Raw genomic sequence first — 22,466 nt, 5'->3', positions numbered from 1 at the left:
AGCTCTGGTTTACAGCTAAGCCAAAGCAGGCTGAGGCTGGAAAAGCAGGAAGTGTTTCAGAGTGGGGACAGAGACAGTTTGAAAGACTTTCAGGTCCAAAAACTGTTTTCAGCTAATGACTCTGCTTCAGTCTGGAAAACACTCCGACAGTGAACCAACCACAAGCCTGAAGACTCCACTCCACCAACAACTCCCCCACTTCAGGCTTTCAGTTGTTTACGAGCACTTCACTGACCCTCCAAGTGAGGCCTGTAAATCTTTGCCTCCAAATGCTAAAAGTTAACATGAAAATTACACCTGTTTTTACAGGCATGTTCAAGTTTGGGATATGCAGGACTTCAGCTGGTGCAACATCATCTATGATGTGACCCAAGCCCCTGGCCCTTACCTCAAGGATTGGTTTGTTAACCATACCACAGAAAGGGTTGATGTGTGGTAGCTATGCAGGGATGGCAAGCTGAGAGCTAGACTACCCTTTGAAGGGAAAGGAACCTGTGCATTAGTTTCTCTGCTCATGCCTTTCAACTTGTTCACACTAAAAGACTTTAAGCAGTTGCCCCAAATCGTAAAGGAGTGGGGCATAGAAACTAGAAACTGGGAGTTGTCTTCCCTAAAGTAACACTGATGTATTAGCAGAAAAACACTATTCACTGCATCTTGAGTAAATATTATAAAGGAGTGTAGCATAAACAGGAGTGAAATGACAGAAAAATGTAGTAAAGCTAGGCAACACTCTTTTCAGAAAACTGAAGGAATGCATCTCTCTGTCTTCATGTCCCTCGAATCAGTCTTTTTCCTCCGGCCTTGTTGTGACTCCTCTGCCATCCATTATCCAAAGCACGGAGAGAATCATGTACAGGTAGACCATGTAACTGAACTCTTTCTGTAAGAGCATCTCACACATATCTGTTCCCAGGATAATATTGTGTATGCCATTGCTTCCTTGCAACTAAATAAATGCATTGGAGCTTGCTGCTCATTAGTGAAGTTATCTAAAATTCTAACACTACAGCAGATTGCTCTAATCCATTTCCTGTTATCAATTCAAACAGGAACCACGGACATGCTATGGCTATTCATGGTGCCTTTAGGTGCACCTCATAATTTCAGCAATCCATACTCTTAAAGACATAAAGTTGTTTAAAAGAACATTTTGGGTTAATTTTGATTTGCTGGAATAAATTATAAGTTAGTTAATACAGTATCATAACCAAGCTGTTACCAACTATTAAGCCTGTATTTTTCTCAAAGCTGTCTTCAGAAATGTGAAATTATTACATCCAGAAATTACAAGAATTCCCACATTCACGGCTGTAGCAGCATATATTCAAAGATTCATAATTAAAATCACCTTGAGGTGACTGTTGTTGTGACTTGTTGCTGTATAATTGAAATTGAATTCAAATAAAATGTTTCCTGCAAACCTTAAACATGTTCTCTTGTACACTTGTGATCATTTTCAAATTGTATGGCTGTAAAAATGTGACATTTTCTCCCAAAGTCACAGTATCAGCCCATTCCCCTGTGTAGAGACAGGCATTTTTTTATTCATTTATATTCTTTACACTCCCAACCAGTATTGTTCGGCTCAGTCACTGGGTACATTTCTGATTATTTTACATCTGGTTAAGCATCTCTATTAAGGGGTCAAAGGTCTCTCTCGTACTTTCAGCGCTGCCAAATCTGGATGTAAGTCCTCACTGCACTGTGTGTGTCTGTTTCCTGATTCAGTAAAACACATGCAGCTCTCCCAAAATGTGACAGCATCACTGTTTTTGTCCTCCTCTTCTCCATGAATCTTATCAGTATACAAGGCTCACACCAATGCTAATGGAAAATGTAATGTTAGTGTCATGTTAATCAACAATGTCTGTGAAGGTTCTCAGTCATTCAGGTCATCGTAATCGAAGGAGCTTAGAAAGAAAGCGACTGGACTTCTTGAAGACGTTTTACCTCTCATCTGAGAAGACAGATGATAATAAATTATAATAAAAACGCTAAGAATTATGTGTCATTTTAGTCTCTTTAATTTTCCTTAACTAAAAGCACAAGAATCAAAACAAATGCTCAGAAAACACAAGTCTTGAGAATAGAGGCTCAAATTTGATCCTATAATTGAAAATACTATAATATCATAATTATTGTTAGCTATAGATGTTGCAAATTTAAGGGATACATATACAGCAGGTGGAGAAATACTCTGATCATTGCTTTCGGTCCTCTTTGGATGCTGACTGTCTTTTGTTCTATTAAAAGTATTTCGACAGACACACAAAGCTGGACATCTTTAGTTCTGAGTCTAAGAAGGTTAGAAAAAAGTGACTGAAAATCTTGTGCAAATCTCTGCAAATGTTTCACCTCTCATATATACAGTGTAAGAGTCATTTACAGGGACTTCATGTTCTATGTGAGGTAACTTGTTTGATGCATATTCTGAAATTTGATGTTTGATAATACTGTATATTGTCATTATTTTTGGTTTATTTTGAAAAGTCTCAACAGGATCTTTAACTTTATTGTGAAAGGGTTATATGAAAAATAAATAAGCGGTCGGCTGAGCCACACGATGGTTTTACTGTCTTTGCTGACGAACCGACGCTTATCCGTCCGTAGTGTGGTTATTTTAACTGTAGGAGAAAGAAATTAATATAATAACTACAGACAGTTATGACTGAATTATATAAAGCACTGCATGAAAAACACCAACGACATGATTACAGATATGCTGATCCCAGCAAAGAAGAACCGAAACAAAACAGCCTTTTAAATAACCGTGGATGTCGTTTTTAAACCGTGGATGTGGTGACCGTGGTAAACACAAACGAGGCTGTAGAGGTTTGGTGCAGGCAGAAAAACAGCTGCAGGGACAATGAAAAGACTTTTCTGCTCCAACTTCTCCCAGCATGCTGAGCTAATGATTAGTTGGTGTTTTTCTCCAAACACTCTCTCACTCTTCTCTCAACGTGTTCACAATAAACTGTGAACAGACACCGAGGAGAGCAGCAGAAGACCTCATTCAGGAGCTAAACTCAACATGAACTGAACTCACAGTAAAGTTAGCTCGGTGCTTACCTTTAGATGAGCCCACAAACCGAGAGAAACTCCGCGATGAAGCTGCAACTCTTTCCAAACACAGGAAACAGATCAGGGAGCAGAGACCCACGTGGTTCACGCTGATCTCAGCTACGATCCAGGAGACAAGGGTGGGCAGATCGAAGCAGATATCGATCAGGACGTTGGTAGTGGTTTATGATCGATACTTTAGTTCGTTTCTCTCCTCTAAGTTCACTACTTCACTCCCGTTTCACGACAAAGCAGCTCTCTCTGCTCGACTCCTCTCCTGCGCGCACAGTGTGCTCCGCCCCCTCTTCCTTCTCTGCTGTGGTTCGTTGCTGTGCGGTCACTGCGCACACGTGGGGTGCGTTCCATCTCCTATCTCCTTTTCCTAGCTTCTTTTCCTTAGCCTCTATAAAAACGTCGTGGAAAAGAGACTCAGGAAAAGAGAAGAACTGAAAACTACATTGAAACTACAATGTGCAGAAGATGCACTAAAAAAAAAACATTTCACTTTGTCACAATGTGTTCTAGCCCAGCTTTTTTTAAATTAGATTAGATTAGATAAAACTTTATTAATCCCTCGGGTGGGTTGCTCCGGGAAATTCGGTTTCCAATAGTACAGCACCAATAGAAGTTACAGACTGTGAGCAGAAATCTAACATATATACACAGAGTATTCAAAATGGATAAATAGATTAAATAGGAATATGAATACAAGGGAATTGCGCATTCCAAGTATTGAAGTCTATTGTACTGTTGTATATTAACAAAACGTATTGCACAGTGAGGTGAAGAGGCACTACAGCTTAGTTGTTCCCCCCTCCTTTGTCCCCCTGTCTCCCCTCCCTCTCCCCTCCAGAGAGGAGTTAAACAGTCTGATGGCGTGTGGGACAAAGGAGTTTTTAAGTCTGTTAGTTCTTGTCTTGGGGAGAAGCAACCTGTCACTGAACAGACTCTTCTGATTGTTTATGGCCGTGTGCAGAGGATGCCCAGCATTGTTCATAATGTCCAGCAGTTTCTTTAATGTCCTTTTCTCTGCCACTGTCACCAGAGTGTCCAGCTTCATGCCGACCACAGAGCCAGCCCTCCTGATCAGTTTCTCCAGCCTGGATGAGTCCTTCTTTGCTGTGCTGCTCCCCCAGCACACCACAGCATAGAAAAGTACTCCAGCAACCACCGACTGGTAAAACATCCTCAGGAGCTTCCTGCAGATGTTAAAAGACCTCAGCCTCCTGAGGAAGTACAGTCGGCTTTGGGCTTTTTTATACAGGTGCTCTGTGTTGCATGACCAGTCCAGTTTGTTGTCCACCCACAGCCCGAGGTACTTGTATGTGGTGACCACCTCCACCTCCTCCCCCTCTATCTGAACTGGACCTGTGGACCTGCTCTGGACCTCCCAAAGTCCACAACCAAATAAACAAGAACAGCTTGTTATAATTTAGGGTCAGATTTACTAACGTCTGCAGCAAATGAAAGACTTCTGGTGTTAAAAAGCTGCTGGATTTACTGGGGAGGCTCAGGGTCAGCTTGTGACTCAAAGGTTATGGCATATGTATTTTTAAGTGTTTCACTTTCAGAAGAAGATTTAAATGAGCCACACAAATGTGATTTACACAAAATTTCACATAGTATATTTCTCCTAAAATGGCTTTTATTCATTGGCTCACTGATTTAGGAAGGTGTTCATCAAGCAGCAGGGTTAGACACCGTTTTGCCCTACAGTCAACATTCTCTAAGGAGAAAGAGCATGTATGGCTGTAGGTTATAGGCACTACTGAGATTTTTGTTTATAAGGCAGGTAACTTTGACCAGCTAAGCCACAGTGTTACGTGTTATACAGGTTGTTATTGCTGGTTTTGACTAAGTAGTGGAAACAGGAAGAAGACTTAAACTAGCAAAACAGTCACTTGGAGGACTCAAATGGAATAGTTCAGAAGGTTAAATGAACAATGTGCAGTGGTCTGAAAATAAAGAATGTTTGAAGACAACAACAACAAATCAACTCAGGTGTAAGCGCTTCTTTAGGTAAGTCTAAGGGGGAATACATTGCTAGGAAGCAGGGTACCAGGAGGTAATGCGCACAGGAATCAAAAATTCCCCTCTTTGGTTGGCTGTAGCTCAGGTAGTAGAGCAGGTCAGCTACTGATCAGAAGGTTGGTGGTTCAATTCCTGGCTTCCCCTAGTCTGCATGCCAAATATTCTTGGGCAAGATACTAACCCCAAATTGCTCTCCGATGCATCCATCGGAGTATGAATGTGTGTGAATGTCAGTTAGAAAGCACCTAGGAAAGAAATATGCTGGTGTGAATGGGTGAATGTACAAGTTGTATAAAGTGCGTTGAGTGCTCAGAAGAGTAGAAAAGCACAACATAAGAACCAGTCCATTTACCATTTTTCCACAGGATAACTTTTTATTAATTCTTTTATTATAAAATGAATGGGAATGAGATTTATTAAAAATGTCGTTTCCAATAGAGACCAGGCATCATGGCAGCAAAAAACACGTGCACCAAATAATAATGTAATTAAAACAAATACAATGTTCCATACATCCCAAAAGGTTGAGTCTGTTCATCTGGATGTAACGTTTTCAGTGGCATATATATATATATATATATATATATATATATATAAAAATTCCCTGCTTGCCCCTGTGGGCGGTCAATCCTTCAAGCTCGGGTCCTCTACCAGAGGCCTGGGAGCTTGAGGGTCCTGCGCAGTATCTTAGCTGTTCCCAGGACTGCGCTTTTCTGGACAGAGATCTCCGATGTTGTTCCCGGGATCTGCTGGAGCCACTCGCTTAGCTTGGGAGTCACTGCACCTAGTGCTCCGATTACCACGGGGACCACCGTTACCTTCACCCTCCACATCTTCTCGAGCTCTTCTCTGAGCCCTTGGTATGTCTCGAGCTCAAAAGCTATATATACACATCCTGCCTCAGAGTGATGCTGAAAAACTAGTTCATGCATTTATTACTTCCAGGCTGGACGACTGTAATTCATTATTATCAGGAAGTCCTAAAAACTCCATGAAAAGCCTTCAGCTAATCCAAAATGCTGCAGCAAGAGTACTGACAGGGACTAGAAAGAGAGAGCAGATTTCTCCTGTTTTGGCTTCCCTTCATTGGCTTCCTGTTAAATCCAGAATTGAACATCGAAATCCTGTTTCTCAAATACAAGGTCTTAAATAATCAGGCCCCATCTTATCTTAATGACCTCGTAGTACCATATCACCCTATATAATTGCTCTCGCACTGCAGGCTTACTTGTTGTTCCTAGAGTATTTAAAAGTAGAAGGGGGGGGGGGAGCTTTCAGTTTTCAGGCCCCTCTTCTCTGGAACCAGCTTCCCGCTTGGATTTTAAGATAAGGCTTCAAACTTTCCTTTTTGCTAAAGCATATAGTTAGGGCTCGATCAGGTAACCCCGAATCCTCCCTTAGTTATGGTGCAATAGATGTAGACTGCTGGGGGATTCTCGTGATGCATTGAGTTTTTCCTTTCCAGTCACCTTTCTCACTCACTATGTGTTAACAGACCTCTCTGTATTGAATCATATCTGTTATTAACCTCTGTCTCTCTTCCACAGCATGTCTATGTCCTGTCTTCCTTCTCTCAACCCAACCAATCACAGCAGATGGCCCCGCCCCTCCCTGAGCCTGGTTCTGCCGGAGGTTTCTTCCTGTTAAAAGGGAGTTTTTCCTTCCCACTGTCGCCAAAGTGCTTGCTCATAGGGGGTCATATGATTGTTGGGTTTTTTCTCTGGATGTATTATTGTAGGGCCTACCATAAAATATAAAGCGCCTTGAGGCGACTCTTGTTGTGATTTGGTGCTATAAAAATAAAATTGAATTGAACGTCAACTGGTCTGAAACAGTTTAGTGTTCATGGACTCTAACTAGAATAACATTTTTGGCCATTAACAATGCTAAAAGAAACATGATCTTTACTCATACTTTCCTAACCCTAACCTTCAAACAATCAATCTGAATCTTAACTCAAATCTCAAACTACTTGTTGTGAAACCATCTCTTTATTTTTCACACCAAAGTGTTTTATAAAACAAACTTTACAGAGAGTTCATCAAATATAACTAATGGTTTAACAGAATGAGGATTTGACAATACAAACTTAAAATCAACAAGAAAACAGCTGCAGAACATGGATCAAAATGCATCCAATAACAAACAACATGTGGACGTCAAAGATACAGTAAATAAACTAAAGGTTACACTGACTCACTGCTGTATCTTCTGGTACAAACCAGTTGACAGATTTAGTTCATACTGGAAGCTTTAAGAGCAACTCGTGTGACATTATTTGGAGTTTGGGAAGAAACACTTTTAAGAGCACAGATTACCACAGCATAAGAAGATTAAATAGAAAAACAATTAAAATTTTACTGAGGTAACAGATAAAATAAATACAGTGGAACCCCGACTCACGAATACCCCGTTTAACGAAAAATTCAAGTTATGAAGGCACTGAACGACAATATTTCTGCCCGTGTTACGGCAAAATGCCCGGGTAACGAAATCCACTGGCTCTGATTGGCTGAGCCTACAATGCCCACAATGCCTTCCGAATCATGTGACAACCCCTTGGGTTCCGTACTTGCGCTTCGCTGTTCCACTTGAACGACATATTGTTGTTCTAGTTAGCAATTAGCCTATAGCCTATCGTTCAGCATCGCCTCACTCAAAATGCGCAATGGGTGCTTCGACTTACGAAAATTTTCGACTTACAAAAGACCCTTGGGAACAAATTAATTTCGTAAGTTGTGGTTCCACTGTACATCCAAATACATAGAAAGAAGTTAGATTTGGAAAAAAGCAAGAAAGTTATAATGAAAAAAATATATACACATGTATATACAGTTGCCTGGCGCTATAACATGGTTCACTTTTCCTGGTCTGATTTTTTTGTGTGCAAATTTGCGTGTTTTTTTATTTATTTAATTTTTTTTAACAGCGGATTATGTTCTGGGTACTGATTGTAGACCACTGTGACTCAAGGTCTTAAATAATCAGACCTTGAGTCACAGTGGTCTGCCGTGTCTCCTGTCAAATTTACATAAATCTTCGATCGCTAGTAGTGCGACTGTGAGATGCTGTACTGTCTGTTTGTAAGTTTTTGTCATGGTCCCCATGTCTGCCTGGCGGACTCAGGTTGGCTACATATGTTTCTGGTTCTCCCTCACGCTCACCATGTGTCGCCTGGGCGGAGCTCATTGCAGGCTTCCGATCCTGCCCTTCGCACCTGTGGCTCATCACTTCACCAGCGTCCACTACTTAAGGCAGTGGCTGGAAACATCTCATGGTTGGACTATTGAGTAACCTCGGTTGTAAGCTTCCGTACCCTAGTTTCAAGTTGTCTCTTCGTTTTATCTTTCTGGATTAACCGCTTGTTCCTGTGCGCAGGATTCTCTTTCCCTTAAAACCCTGGGCGAGTGGAGTTGCTGGTGTGTTGTGTTTTGGAACTGTGTGACGATTTCCTCATGTGTAAAGAGCCCCTATTTCTGGACGTCCCCTGTGCCCCTCTGGATCCCCCCCCCTCTCTCACCTATATATAGTTGCACCTGGTGTTGTGTGTTAATAAAAGGAACTGCATTTAGCTTCCCTTGTCTGCGCATGAGTCCATCCCGCCTCGTGACAGTTTTCTTCCCAAAAAACACAATGTTGACGAAATGTTTTGCACCATCAAAGGCATCTGTGAGTGCCTGTGGTTTCATTCTATAATACTGGACGTCTTTTTCTACGAAGGTTTGAACTTTCACAAGAGAAGTGTGAAAATTGTCCATGTCTGTCTGACAAAAATGTATGAAGTGTGTAGTGGGGTGTTTTACAGTCTTAAAACATCTATAATCTATAATAATTGTAAAAAATAAAGTTGGATACTTTGCGGATTTCACCTATCGTGGGTTATTTTTAGAACATAACTCCTGCGATAAATGACCACTGTATGTAAAATTGCTGCTTGGTATTTTGTTTGAAAATGCTTTATGAAGTTATTATTATCCACATCTGCAGTTTTCATGCAATATCAGTTTGGTAAAAAACACATTCCTATAACTTTTATAATACAATAAAAAGTACAACTACTACACACTACTGTGTACTAAGGGAACAAAGATTAAAATGTGACAGGGATAAAAAGCACTAATATCGCTCAAAGGAAAATAAACTTTATGTTTATCTCCATACTACCTAAATTTAACATTCAGTGTGTTTACTGCAGGTCCAGAAATCAGAGCTACCTCATCAGATCCAAGTGTGACATCAGCTGCACTCTTTACAGGAGACTCCAGCTGAACTCTGTGGAGCCTGATCTCAAGGTGTTTAAGTCTGACCCTGAAACCAGAAGAGGATCTTTCTGTCTCTGCAGATTCATTGTGATCCAGCGATGGGAATAATTTCATGACCACGCTGATGTTTGCACAGAGCAGATAATGAAGTGAATGTTTTTGCACATTGGTAACAGTGAAACAGTTTATTTGCAGCGTGGGATCGTTTGTGTCTGGTGTATGAACTGAGATTTCTGAAGGTCTTGTCACACTGGTCACAGCTGAAGTTCCCTTTAACGTGTGTACGTTCATGTGTTTTACAATGAGCTGATTGTGAGAAGCTTTTGTCACAGTGTCTGCACTTGTATGGTTTCTCTCTTGTGTGGACTCGTTTATGCAGGTTTAGGTCACCTGCAGTAGTGAAGCCTCTCCCACATTCGTTGCAGTAGTTCATTTTGCCTCCAGTGTGTCTAAGTTGATGTTTTCTTAGGCTCCCACGATTACTGAAAGTTCTTCCACAAAGGTCACAAAGAAACTCTTTCCCACCACCACAGTGCTCACAGGGTTGAGAACTGGATCCATCTGTGTCGCTCTGCTTCTAAACAAAGACACAAACACAGTGTAAGTCAGGGAATTCTTTCAACATTTTTATTCTGAACGTCGCCTGAAATAAAGAGCAGCCTAATTACATTTTACTGTTTACATTATAACACTCAGCTTACTGGGCGAAGTTAGAAATAAAATGATTAAACAGTGCTGTTTTTTATGTACACATTGCTATGTGCTCATTAAAGAGTTGGCACTCCATGTAGTGATGGTCAAAACCTTCATTCAGCACTATGAATTATTGCGACTGACATGCTGAGTTGCGGAGGGTTCTGCAAACATGCTTACACATCACACTGGTTAAAGTCAGGGAGATACTTTTGCTTGACCAAGGGAGACCGAACATGTCCTGAGCTTAGATAATAACTAGAAACGGTATGCTGAAAATTGCTAGATAATTTTAAATGCAGCAAAGATAGGTTGGGGAGGTGACTTTTCGTTCTCCATCTTATTCCAGGAAGAGGGATGATACAAGACGAGGTCAAATGTGAATGAGGTGCAAGAGGAGAACCAGCCAGGAGAAGCCAGAAGAAAATAGTCATAACAATACATTTTTCTTTTAGCATAAAACTGCGCGGCCCTCCTCTAAGGGCATCCTTTGTGAGAAAACAGACCGCTGATTTCACATCAGTGTTCAGCACTGTAACTTTTAATTTCAACTGCTGAAGCAAATTAAATCTTTTAAAAGAATAGACGCTCTGACATACATTATCAGTAAGCAGTCTCTGTTACTGTCAGTGGCTTCATCCATCTGCAGAGAAAAGTGTTTATCATGCACCTTATCATTAGGCTGTTCCACTATGTCCTCTGACATGTAATAATAATAATAATAATAATAATAATAATAAATGTGTACTTTATTGATCCCTGTGGGGAAATTACTCTCTCTGCATTTGACCCATTCACTCAGTGAAGCCGTGGGCAGCCACTAAGGAGGTGCACCAGGGAGCAGTGTGTAGGGACGGTATCTTGCTCAGGGGTACCTCAGGGTAGCTGTTCAGGGGATTTGAATGTCGGACCTTCTGATCATGGGGTTCTACTAGAGCTGGGCGACAGAACGATAACGATATGTATTGCGAAATAACTTTTTCTCGATAGAAAAATTAAACTATTGCGATAGACCTCATCTCTCTTGTCCTCTTAACAATAAAATAAATAAATAAATAAATAAATAAATAAATAAAAATAAAAAATAAAAAAAAGAACAGCCAATCCAAATTAAGTAGTGCAGAGCCGAACCAATCACAGCTGCAGCGTCACATCACGTGACTTATTACGTACAGCACAAGTGCCAAGCCACACACGTGTATTTGTTTGGGAAGCAGCCAGCCGCCGTGCCGCCCGGGTAATGGAGGAAATGAGTGTGCCGACTGGAAAAATCAACCGAGCGTGACCGAAGGTTACCGAAGAGAAAACAGATGATGGTTCCAATGCCGGAGAGATTGTCGAACGGAAGAGCCATAGAAGCTCCATAGTGTGAAGGTATTTCGGCTATTTCAAGTCTGACAAAAACAGAGTAGCGTGCACTGTAAATTGTGCCGAAAGCAAGTCTGGAAATACAATAAAGCGGTGCAGCTCAGTCTGACTGGAAGCGCTAATTCGTCATTCGGCTTTTGTCAGACTAAAGTAACTGTTACAACTGTTTGAAAAGCTCAGCTATACAACAAGGAGAGATTGAGAATTTCCTTTTAGTTCTCAGTTTATTTGATATTGACAAAAGTTAGTCAGTTTTGTCTGTTCTTCTGTAAAACAAACTAAGATTTATTTTTAGAATTAATATTTTGTTTCTAAGTGGAATTGACAGTTTAGTCTGTTTCGTTTGTTCTATTTTGAAACTTAAACGCTTTAGCGGCTGCCTTTTGTGTAGTTTGCAATATTTGCCTTTATTTATCTGAAAAAGTCTCATGTTCCTTAAGTACATCTACCCTGTTGAACTTATTATGGGAAATAAATATTTAAATCAAAACAAGCTGCTGATTATGTCTGTGAAGGTTCTCAGTCATCCAGGTCATCGTAGTCAAAGGAGCTTGCAAAGAAAAGCGTCTGGACTTCTTTAAAGAAGTCCAGACGCTTTTCTTTGCAAGCTCCTTTGACCAAGCTGCTGATTATTTCACATTTTACTTGTGAGCAACGGCACATTTAAATCTTACAAATATAGTTATTTGGCTTATATCGTGATAGATATCGTGATCGCCTGAAATGAAAAAAACATATCGTGATATGAAAAAAATCTCATATCGCCCAGCTCTAGGCTCTACCTACTGAGCTTTCCCTGCCCCCATATCATAAATATGCTGATGCTATTAATTCCTCCGCAATTGCGTGTGGCTTTTTTACACTGTGCCACTTGGTAGGCAACTTTATAAGAGCAGAGGTAAGCATTTGCTGGCACGGATGCAGCTTTATTAAAAAGACACTGTTAAGGACAACTATTCACAAATTTTTGTTTAAAAAAAGTAAACTGACTTGTCTTCGTGCTGTGGATGTTTTGTCTCCAAGTGGCATTTAGCTTGTTTGGCTTTAAACTGTCCTCATTATCCACCATTGTAAAGGTGAAGACAAAGGTAAGATAGGCTTCATCAAATTTCTACTCTTTGGCTTGAAAGAGATTGGTTTGAAAACATATTTGGTGATGCTTCTGTTCTCTACTATGCTAGCAGTGCCTTTTTTTTTAAATTTATACCCACCCGCAATGGCTCTACTCTACCTCAGCACTCAAAGAGCTTTTTACAACATGCCTCATATACGATAGAAATGATATAAATTTTGCCAACGATAGAGATTTTGACTATATCGCTCTATCGCGATAGTGCATGTTGATGATGTCACCAAGCTGCGCCTGTTTTGGTCGAAAGCATCGCAGCGGCTACAACCATCATCATCTGCAATTTATCATTATGAATAATCTCAGTTGTTCTCCTGACTGAAGTTTGGCCCGTGTATAGCATCCTGCTATGTGATTGCATTGATATTAAAATTAGTTCAAAAAAATGCTTCAAATGAATTGCAACTCTAAATCCGATTATGGATACAAAGTAACAGTGATCATTGTTTTTAGATAGATGACTTATGTTCTTTACTGACACTTGCCAAATTCCAGCAGAAATGGCAAATGTAACATGGGCCTGTATATGGTACAAAGTGGATACTGTGTCTACAGAGAATTAGTTATTCAGTGTTTTTGTAAGGATCATGGAAGCAAACCTCTGAACTGAAATTCAAGTGTGATAAATCCAAACAGTCCAGGGTAAAATAAAAATATAAATACATACCTCACAGTAACTGCACTTGTAGAGTTTCTTTCTGGTGTGGAGCTGTTGGTGGACTCTGAGGGATCGTGGAGATTTAAAAGCCTTATCACACAGGTCACATTTATAAAGTTTCTCCTCAGCGTGTGTAAACATGTGTTGTTTTAAGCTGTTGTATGTCATAAACAGTTTGCCACACTGATCACAGTAGCACACGTCATTTTTGGTGTGAATGCGTAGGTGTTTATTTCGGCTCTGTTTGCCGCTGAAGTGTCTTCCACAAATTCCACAACCGTACGCCTTAATTCCAGAGTGGGTAACTTGATGAAGCCGTAAATAGCTACTGTAAGGAAAATCTTTACCACACTGATCACAGGTGTACGGTTTAACTCCACTGTGGATTAGCTGGTGTCTTTTTAGGTTTCCAGCCTGGGTAAAAGTCTTTCCACACAAGTCACAGTTGTATGGTCTCTCCCCAGTGTGGATGCGTCGATGTTTTGTCAAATACTCAGCAAGGATAAAAGATTTTCCACACAAGTCACAGCTGAATGGTCTCTCCCCAATGTGTCTAAGCCGATGTGTTTTTAGTGAATCCTTTCGAGAAAAATCTTTCCCACACTCATCACAGCTGTACGCTTTAACACCACTGTGGATGATTTGGTGTGTTTTTAAGTGTCCAGCCTGGGTATAAGATTTTTCACACAACTCACAGCTGTAAGATTTAACTCCACTGTGGATGGATTGGTGTGTTTTTAGGCCTCTAGGACGGGTAAACCCCTTCCCACACTCATCACAACTGTATGTTTTCTCTTCCTTTCTTCTGTGAGGTTTGTCGGCCTCCTGAGAGCGCTGACTTCTCGCTCCATGTTGGTCCTGCAGTGACAGAGATACAAACAGAGGCAGTGAGTGAAATGCAGTCGTGGAACAAACTCAACCTTCCAACTTCCTCCATTAGTGGAGTCAAAGATGTCACTAAACACACTGCAGTCAAGTCAAGACAGATTTCTTTGTATAGAACATTTAAAAGACATCAAGTGTCAGCGAAAGTGTTGAACAGAGAGATAATCTAAGGAAATAAAAAAAATAAATGAGGTAAAGACAATACTACAAGATTCATTATGCCAATTTACTGTTTATAAGGTTGGGGAAACCTGCAGTCAGCTGAGACTGAAGAAGTCACTTGGATGAGTGACGAAACGTTTCTCCCACAAAACGCTACGTGCAGATGAACAGAATCAACTTTTGGAGCAATAACTTGGTTATGGCGTTCCATGTTTGTCCTGCCAGCATCGTGCACCCTGCTGTTAAGTGCTGGAGTCAACTTTACACCCTCTTCACCTGGGGTCTTGCCTGGTATAATAGACCCCATTCTCTATCGAGCATAGAGCATGCTCCTGTGCTGCCATGATTAGTGCCTCTGTGCTGTCTTTCAGTCCAGCTTTGTCCAGCCACTGGTAGGACTTCTGGATGTCAGCCACTTCCTCTATCTGCTGGTGGTACATACCGTGCAGGGGCCTGTCCTCCCATTATGGTTCCTCCTCTTCCTTGGATTTCTGCTGCCCGAGGAACTCACTGAGCATGCGTTTAAAAAAAAAACAACTCAGTTTTTGGTGATTCGAAACGCCGTTTACGTGTGGACGAAACAGCTGCGTTTTCCAAAATACCCGTGTAGGTGCGGACGCAGCGTAAAAGAGTTAGTAGTTTATTTTATTACTACCTGTAATTTATTGCAGATTACTTGTATTTGCTTAATTGTTTACTAAATGTTTGAGGTGTGAAACAAACCGCAATGGAGCAAAATATGGGCGTGTGTGGTTGGAGGGTGTTTGTTCACGCGCGAGAAGGGGAGGCGCGAACATTTTTCTTGTAAAACAAGGGGGGCCCAGCAAAAAAGTTTGGGAATCACTGCTCTACAGGGTACACTCCTATATGTGCCAGACATGGGCTCCTTCAATTCATGGTCCTACACAGATTACATACCTCAAGTTAGCAAGATTCGATACAGGAGCTGCCCCCTGTGTAACAGACTGCCATGTGTGTGCATGTGTGCTGATAAAATATGATCTTTGTATTTTCTTGTAACTTCTGTGGTTTTTGTTTGTGAACGTAGATTCTCTATTTATGGAGGAGCCCAGGATGGAAAAGATAAAGCTGCTGTTAACAACCAGCTGTGCACACAGTTTCAATAACAGTGTAACTGAGATATTTTTCTCACCTTTTGTGTTAAAGTCATCGTTTCCTCTGTAGTGGCTGAGCTGAGTCCAAATGGCTGAAATTAGCTGCTCCACCACTCTTCTCCTCCCGTTACTCAGCTGGGACACAAAAAAAAGTATAGATATGTATTTTATCCCTGACAAAAAGAAGCAGACCAAAATCTTATATCCCAATATAAGACATTCCTCATCCTGATAACAATATATATCCAAAATAGTGCATTTTCTTTAAATTCTGTAAATGTCGGGCAACTTGACTTTTGTGAAGTGTTTTCAGCTGAGCATTGTGTACATGGAGTTGAGTGTTTTGACCAATGCATGAAACTAGATATTTTTAGACATCATTTATTACATGGCATACTGTGGGGAACAGCCGGTTCTAATGTTTGAGTCTAAGGTTCATTTTGAGCACCTGACGGTTGTTTCTTGTATTTTGCAAACTGGTGTTGCTTGTGAACCTTGTGTGATACCCACCAACGTGTGATCACATTTTTGTGAATTCGTTTATGTTTAAGCAAGTGACATTTTCATTTGAAAATGCCCTAAATTAACTAGTTTTAATAGGAGACCTGGTAACTAGTCCGGGATATTTGTAGCATATGATTCATTTTTGAACCAGTAGGTGGCAGTGTGAGACCATGGTTTGGCCTGTTGTTAGCAGTCAGAAGTCTATGATCCGCACTGTTTTCTCATAATGGTGGAGTATTCAGGAACGACATGCCACGTCTCCCTGTCTGATCATGTTTGTCCTGCTTGCCGGCCAGCATCGTGCCAGAAATATAAAGTAAAAGCAGTCACACCCGATATATTTCATAGATTAGTTATAAAAGTCGGAAACTGAAAGCGCACAACATTGCGTAGTATAATACATTAGATTTTTGTAAGCATTTGTTTACGGCTTTAGCAGCATGCTATGGGTAGCACATTAGTTTGGATCGCACACCCCCAACATTCTGTAATGTTACTGTTCGGCTCCATCATGTATTGTTTTAGTCGCTTTTTCTGCCATAAAGCGTTTCCTTAAATTCATCACACATACTGAGATGGTGCTGATTACATAATTCTTTCAGAATATTTGGGATTTATGGATTTATCTTTTTAGCATTTGTTTTGAAGAAAGCTTGATAAGAAAACTAGGTATGTCTATGACAGTGAAATATGTTGATTCTCTTTGTCTAGCTAATAACAGAATACATATATGGAATACGGAACAGGTAAATACACGGTTGTAATACTGTACTGTAACAAAAAGTGCATACGTGTGAAACTCTGCACTCAAGTTTCAAGTACAAATTTTGACCCTATTTTTCTTCCTTTCATCTAATTGGCCAATGTCATGTCAATCACAAATTTAACTATCCAATCAGAGAATAGATGGGTTTGGCTGTCGGAGGGGTGTAAAGGTGTTGAGGACCTTTCGGACATTCTTCATTCTACCTGCACTGATATCTTGGACTCTATTGCTCCGCTCAGGACTGTGCGCGCTAAGCATTTATCAGAGCCGTTGTTGAACGAACATACGCGCTTCCCTTAGACGTGACTACAGACGCGCCGAAAGGAGATGGAAAAAGGACAGATTGCACGTTTCCCTACAGATTTTAAGGACTCGTTTTTCTGCTTACCAAGAAGCTGTAAAAGCTGCAAAGACACGGTTTGTCTCAAACTTAGTGTCAGTAAACAGTCACAGGCATCAGGTACTTTTTAATGTCCTTAACCCTTTAAGACCTACCATAGAACCAAGTCCGCCAGAGCTTATATTATATTTTTACATGTTGTAGTGCCATTTTTGGAGCATTTCAAGTTGCTATACATCAATACAACAATACAATACAACCGGGGTGGCTGTAGCTCAGGTGGCAGAGCAGGTCAGCCACTAATCAGAAGGTCGGTGGTTTGATCCCAGGCTGCCTCCTGGCTGCATGCCAAATATCCTTGGGCAAGTTTCTAACCCCATGTTTGCCTGCTGGTGGTGGTCAGAGGGCCCGGTGGCGCCTGTGTCCGGCAGCCTCGCCTCTGTCAGTGCGCCCCAGGGTGGCTGTGGCTACAATGTAGCTGCCATCACCAGTGTGTGGATGACTGAATGTAGTGTGAAGCGCTTTGGGGTCCTTAGGGACTGAGTAAAGTGCTATACAAATGCAGGCCATTTACCATTTATAGCCCAAATTTGAATATATGCATTAATTGCATAGTAATTACATAAATTGCAATAAACTACAAAAAAGTTGAAAATCGTTTTGTTTTTTTAACATATATTTCTAGTTAGAGAAATTTAAGAGGCTTATCCCTCAAAACTGTAAATACAAAAAAGTTGCACAAAATAGTTTCCCACCAAAGATAATTTATTTTAAGTGTCTTCATAGTTTTATTTTTGAAATACACCAATTTTTATATACTGCAGGAAAAACAAAAATAAATATTATACTGCAAATTTGCAAAAAACAAAAAAAACAAAAAAACAAACAGCATATGCATCAAAACAAACGATTTCCAGCGGTGCAATTTGACTTTAAGAATCCCAGAAACGACACAGAAAGTCATAAAATCAAACATAACTTTTAAAAACACCAGTATAGGCTTACAAGACACTGATGAAAAAAAACAAAACTACATTTTCGCGAAAATGACGCGGAAAATCACGAAAATGAGTGCTGCCCTTTTATTGTTGGACTTGTCAGCAGCTTTTGACACGGTTGACCACGACATCCTGTTATCACGGCTAGAATTTCACGCTGGCCTAAAAGGATCTGCCTCACAGTGGTTTCGGTCCTATTTGTCAGAAAGGTCTTTTTTATGTCAATATAGGCCCCCACAACTCCAAAATAGCCCCTCTTAAATACGGTGTACCTCAAGGCTCTCTTTTGGATCCTGCCCTGTTCGCACTCTATTTGTTGTTGTTGTTGTTGTTGTTGTTGTTGTTGGGCTCCATCTTCTCGTGCTACAGCATTTAATTTCACTGTTTTACTGATGATTTCCAGATTTATCTACCTTTAAAAGCAGGATCAGACCGTCCCCAGCTCTTATTACGCTGCCTTGATGATGTCAAACAGTGGTTGTCATTAAATTCTTTTAAAGCTAAATGAAAATAAAACTGAGGTTGTCATTTTTGGCAACTTTAATCATATCGACAGCACTCTGGGCACCCTTTCCTTCTATTGTAAAACACATGTAAAAAACCTCGGAGTCAACCTTGATGGTTCTTTTAAATTGAATAAGCAGGTGAGTGCAGTAGTTCAGTCCTGCTTTTTTCAGTTAAGACAGCTAGCCAAGGTAAAGCCATACCTCCCGGCTAATTATTGTGGACTTCAGGAAGCACACAGCTCCACTCCCCCCCATCATCCTGACTGACACCCCCATCACCTCTGTGGACTCATTCCGCTTCCTGGGTACCACCATCACCCAGGACCTGAAGTGGGAGCCCACCATCACCTCCGTCATTAAGAAAGCCCAGCAGAGGATGTACTTCCTGAGGCAGCTGAAGAAATTCAACACGGACGATGATGCAATTCTACACCGCAATCATCGAGTCCATCCTCACCTCCTCCATCACCGTGTGGTACGCTGGAGCCACTATCAGGGACAAACAGAGACTGCAGCGTGTTGTGCGCTCTGCTGAGAAGGTGATTGGCTGCAGACTCCCATCTCTGCAGGACCTGTACACCTCCAGGACACTGGGGCGTGCAGCTCGGATCTCAGCTGACCCTTCTCACCCTGGACACAGTCTGTTTGACCTGCTCCCCTCAGGCAGGAGGCTCCGGTCCATTCGCACCAGAACCTCTCGCCATAAGAACAGTTTCTTCCCCTCTGCTGTTGGACACATGAACAATAACCATATGACTGTTCCCACCACTAACACATGACCCTACGCTGTGTTCACTGCATCATTCTATGTTTGGCACTGATCACCACCTGCACTCATGTATATATCATGTATATATCTATCTATCTACTTAGCACTTTTAATTCTTATTCTTATTTTTATTTTCATGTCTATTTAAGCTTAATTTATAACAGTATTTATAACAGTATGTTTGCACTGAAGCACCGCAGCAATTTCCTAATGTTGTAAACCCGCTCAACATTTGGCAATAAAACCCTTTCTGATTCTGATTCTAACGTCTTTGAGCGTGTTATTCACCTTTTCCTTACTGGCAGATTAGACTACTGCAATTCATTGTATTATGGTCTAGATCAGGCCACCATCCATCGTCTTCAGATGGTTCAAAATGCAGCTGCTCAACTCCTAACTGGTACCAAATGGAGAGAGCATATAACCCAAGTTTTAGCTTCTTTACACTGGCTTCCTGTCTCCTACAGGATCAAATTTAAACTTTTACCTTTTGTTTTTAAGTCACTTAATGCCCGAGCCCCTTCTTACCTGTCTGAGCTCCTCTCTGCCTATGCTCCAGGAAAAACCACAAGGTCTAGCTCAAAACTAATGCTGTCCATCCCACGGACTAACCTCGTGGTGATAGATCCTTCTCTGTGGCAGGTCCCAGACTTTGAAATAGTCTCCCCTTAAATATTAGATCTGCACAAACACTTGAGCAATTTAAATCATTACTGAAGACACATTTCTATGCCCTGGCTTTTAACACACTATGACCCAAGCATTTTGGTCTTATTTGAATTAGTTTTAGTTATTGTTTTAATTCTCTTACTGTCCTATTATTGTTTTATACAGTTATTATTGCATTACATTGTTGCTTTTTAATGCCATTTTTATATTGTTAAGCACTTTGTGCAGCATCAGCTGTTTGAAATGTGCCATATCAATAAATTTGACCTTGACAAGCTCATTGACTGAACCTCTGGACAGGTGAGGTGTTAATGGGAAGACCTGGTTAAAGATGTCACTACTGTCTTCAGTTATACACGTTTTATATTTAAAATCGATTCAGGATTTAATACCTCGATCAGAAAATTGATTATTGAAACCTACTTTAAAAAAGTCATTAATTACTAATTACTTAGTCAATATTGTATTTAAAATACTTATCTAATTACTGTGTCAGAAAAGTAACTTAATTACTAAATAAGTAATTTAACTAAATACTTCTTAAAATCCCTGTAAACCTTCAGTGGGCAAACAATAGAAATTAAACTCTTTAAATAATAAATGTTTTTTTTAAAGACGGAGACTCTACAGTACGCAGCGGTAGCATCTCTTCCACAATGTAGCCTGCAATCATTTTTTAAGCTCACCTTCAGACGCTTTCTGTGCTGCTGAAGTAAAATTAGGTTTTGCCTGCTTAGCAGGAGTTGCCGCGGTGTTATCCGTGGATGATGAACAAGGATCATAGCTTACATATTACTGTAATGTTCTGGTCTGCTTGTTTCAGAAAAGTGAAGAGACGGGAATATGTCCATTTCATAAGACAGCCACTCGCTTCAGCCGAGTCCGACATCTTCCGCTTTAGAATACGACTGTGCAGCAAACTGGCGCGAAATGACGTGCAGCTGCACTACAGCGATGTTAAAGCGGCAGAGTTTACTTCTACCTTTAGAAGATAAATTATTGAAGTTAAATAATGATATTCTGCGAGTTTAATTATTTTACAATGTAACACAAGTACATTGTAAGTAACTGTAATTAAAATACCTAAAAATGAACAGTAATTAGTTACTCTACTTTTTCAGTGGAAAAATAATTTAATTATAGTAACGCATTACACCCAACACCACAATTGTGCAAGTGAAGCAAAAGGTAAGATACACGTCATCATATTTTCTACTCTTTGGCTTAGAAGGATGTTGGTTTGGAAGCATATTTGGTGATCTTCATCTTCTGCTTTAGGTTTGCACGTGAGCCTCATCAAAAACTTGCCCATTATGCTGGCAGTGTCCAAGCATTTTTTTTTACTCATAGCGTAACATCTGGTAACATAACATCTCTATTAAGGGAGAAGTTCAAAAGTCAAAGATCTCTGTATAATTTTCAGTGCTGCCAAATGTGGATTTAATTCCTCACTGCACTGTGTGTGTCTGTTTATAGATTCAATAAAACACATGTAGTTCTCCCAAAATCCTTCCCCTTCTCATCAGACTATGCCCAACCCAAAAACAACCCCAAACTAATGAAATATGTAATTTTGAGAGTATTTTATTTGTTATATTAGCTTTTGGGATAAAACCAAGTAATATGATGATAATAAAATAATAAAAACACTAAGAATAATTTAACATTTTAGTTTCTTTACTTTAACTAAAAGAATAATAATAAAAACAAACGACCAAAATATAAGCTCCAAATTTGATCTTAGTACTGAAAATACCTTATTACTATTATTAAATTATTACTATTAGCTATGGTTGTGACTACTGTAAGGAATACATATGCAGCAGGCCCCTAATATTCCGGCCATCCTCGTAAAGGAGAAGAAAACTACAGGATCATTTAAACAACCTTGTGAGTTTAGGTGTACAGTTTCCTGAATTTACGAGGTGCACCGAAAGGTACTGTTGAATAGCGATGCCCGCACTGAACTGTACATAATGCTTTTTTAACCCTGGATGTGGCTCGGTGCTTACCTTTAAATGAGCCCACAAACTCCGCGATGAAGCTGCAACTCTTTCCAAACACAGGAAACAGATCAGGGAGCAGAGACCCACGTGGTTCACGCTGATCTCAGCTACGATCCAGGAGACAAGGGTGGGCAGATCGATGCAGATATCGATCAGGACGTTGGTAGTGGTTTATGATCGATACTTTAGTTTGTTTCTCTCCTCTAAGTTCACTACTTTACTCCCGTTTCATGAAAAAGCAGCTCTCTCTGCTCGGCTCCTCTCCTGCACACACACTGTGCTCCGCCCCCTTCTTCTTCTTTTTCCTTCTTCTTCTTCTTCTTCTTCTTCTTCTGCCGTATAGGGTTTACTGGCGGTTGGCAAACAGCAAAAGGGTGCATTGCCGCCACCAACTGGTGTGGAGTGCGGACCGGAATGTCAAAAAAAAAAAAAAAAATAAAATCCTCTCGAACAAATGGGTCTGCCTTAAAAACCAAAATACAGCCTGATAACTTTCACTTAAAGAGGTCGTGCGAAACAGATCAATCAAGTCCAACTTCACT

General features: G+C 40.5%; 1 protein-coding gene across 1 annotated transcript; it reads right to left on the bottom strand.

Annotated features, from left to right (window-relative positions):
* Positions 1–8,611: 8,611 nt before the first annotated feature.
* Positions 8,612–22,207, bottom strand: LOC146702325 (uncharacterized). Its single transcript, XM_085468778.1, has 4 exons — positions 21,931–22,207; positions 15,405–15,501; positions 13,214–14,062; positions 8,612–9,933 (listed from the first exon to the last, which is right to left on the bottom strand). The coding sequence occupies exons 2-4, from the start codon at positions 15,420–15,422 to the stop codon at positions 9,439–9,441; spliced, it is 1,362 nt and encodes a 453-aa protein (XP_085324904.1). The 5' UTR covers positions 15,423–15,501; positions 21,931–22,207; the 3' UTR covers positions 8,612–9,438.
* Positions 22,208–22,466: the final 259 nt, after the last annotated feature.

The sequence above is a fragment of the Copadichromis virginalis genome, linkage group LG9 (assembly GCF_057382275.1).
Source record: "Copadichromis virginalis isolate Kocher_CV1m ecotype Utaka linkage group LG9, C_Virginalis_male_GT1.1, whole genome shotgun sequence".
In the NCBI taxonomy this organism is placed as follows: Eukaryota; Metazoa; Chordata; class Actinopteri; order Cichliformes; family Cichlidae; genus Copadichromis; species Copadichromis virginalis.
The sequence above is the reverse complement of the archived record's forward strand: the minus strand, read 5'-3'. Positions and strand labels throughout refer to the sequence as shown.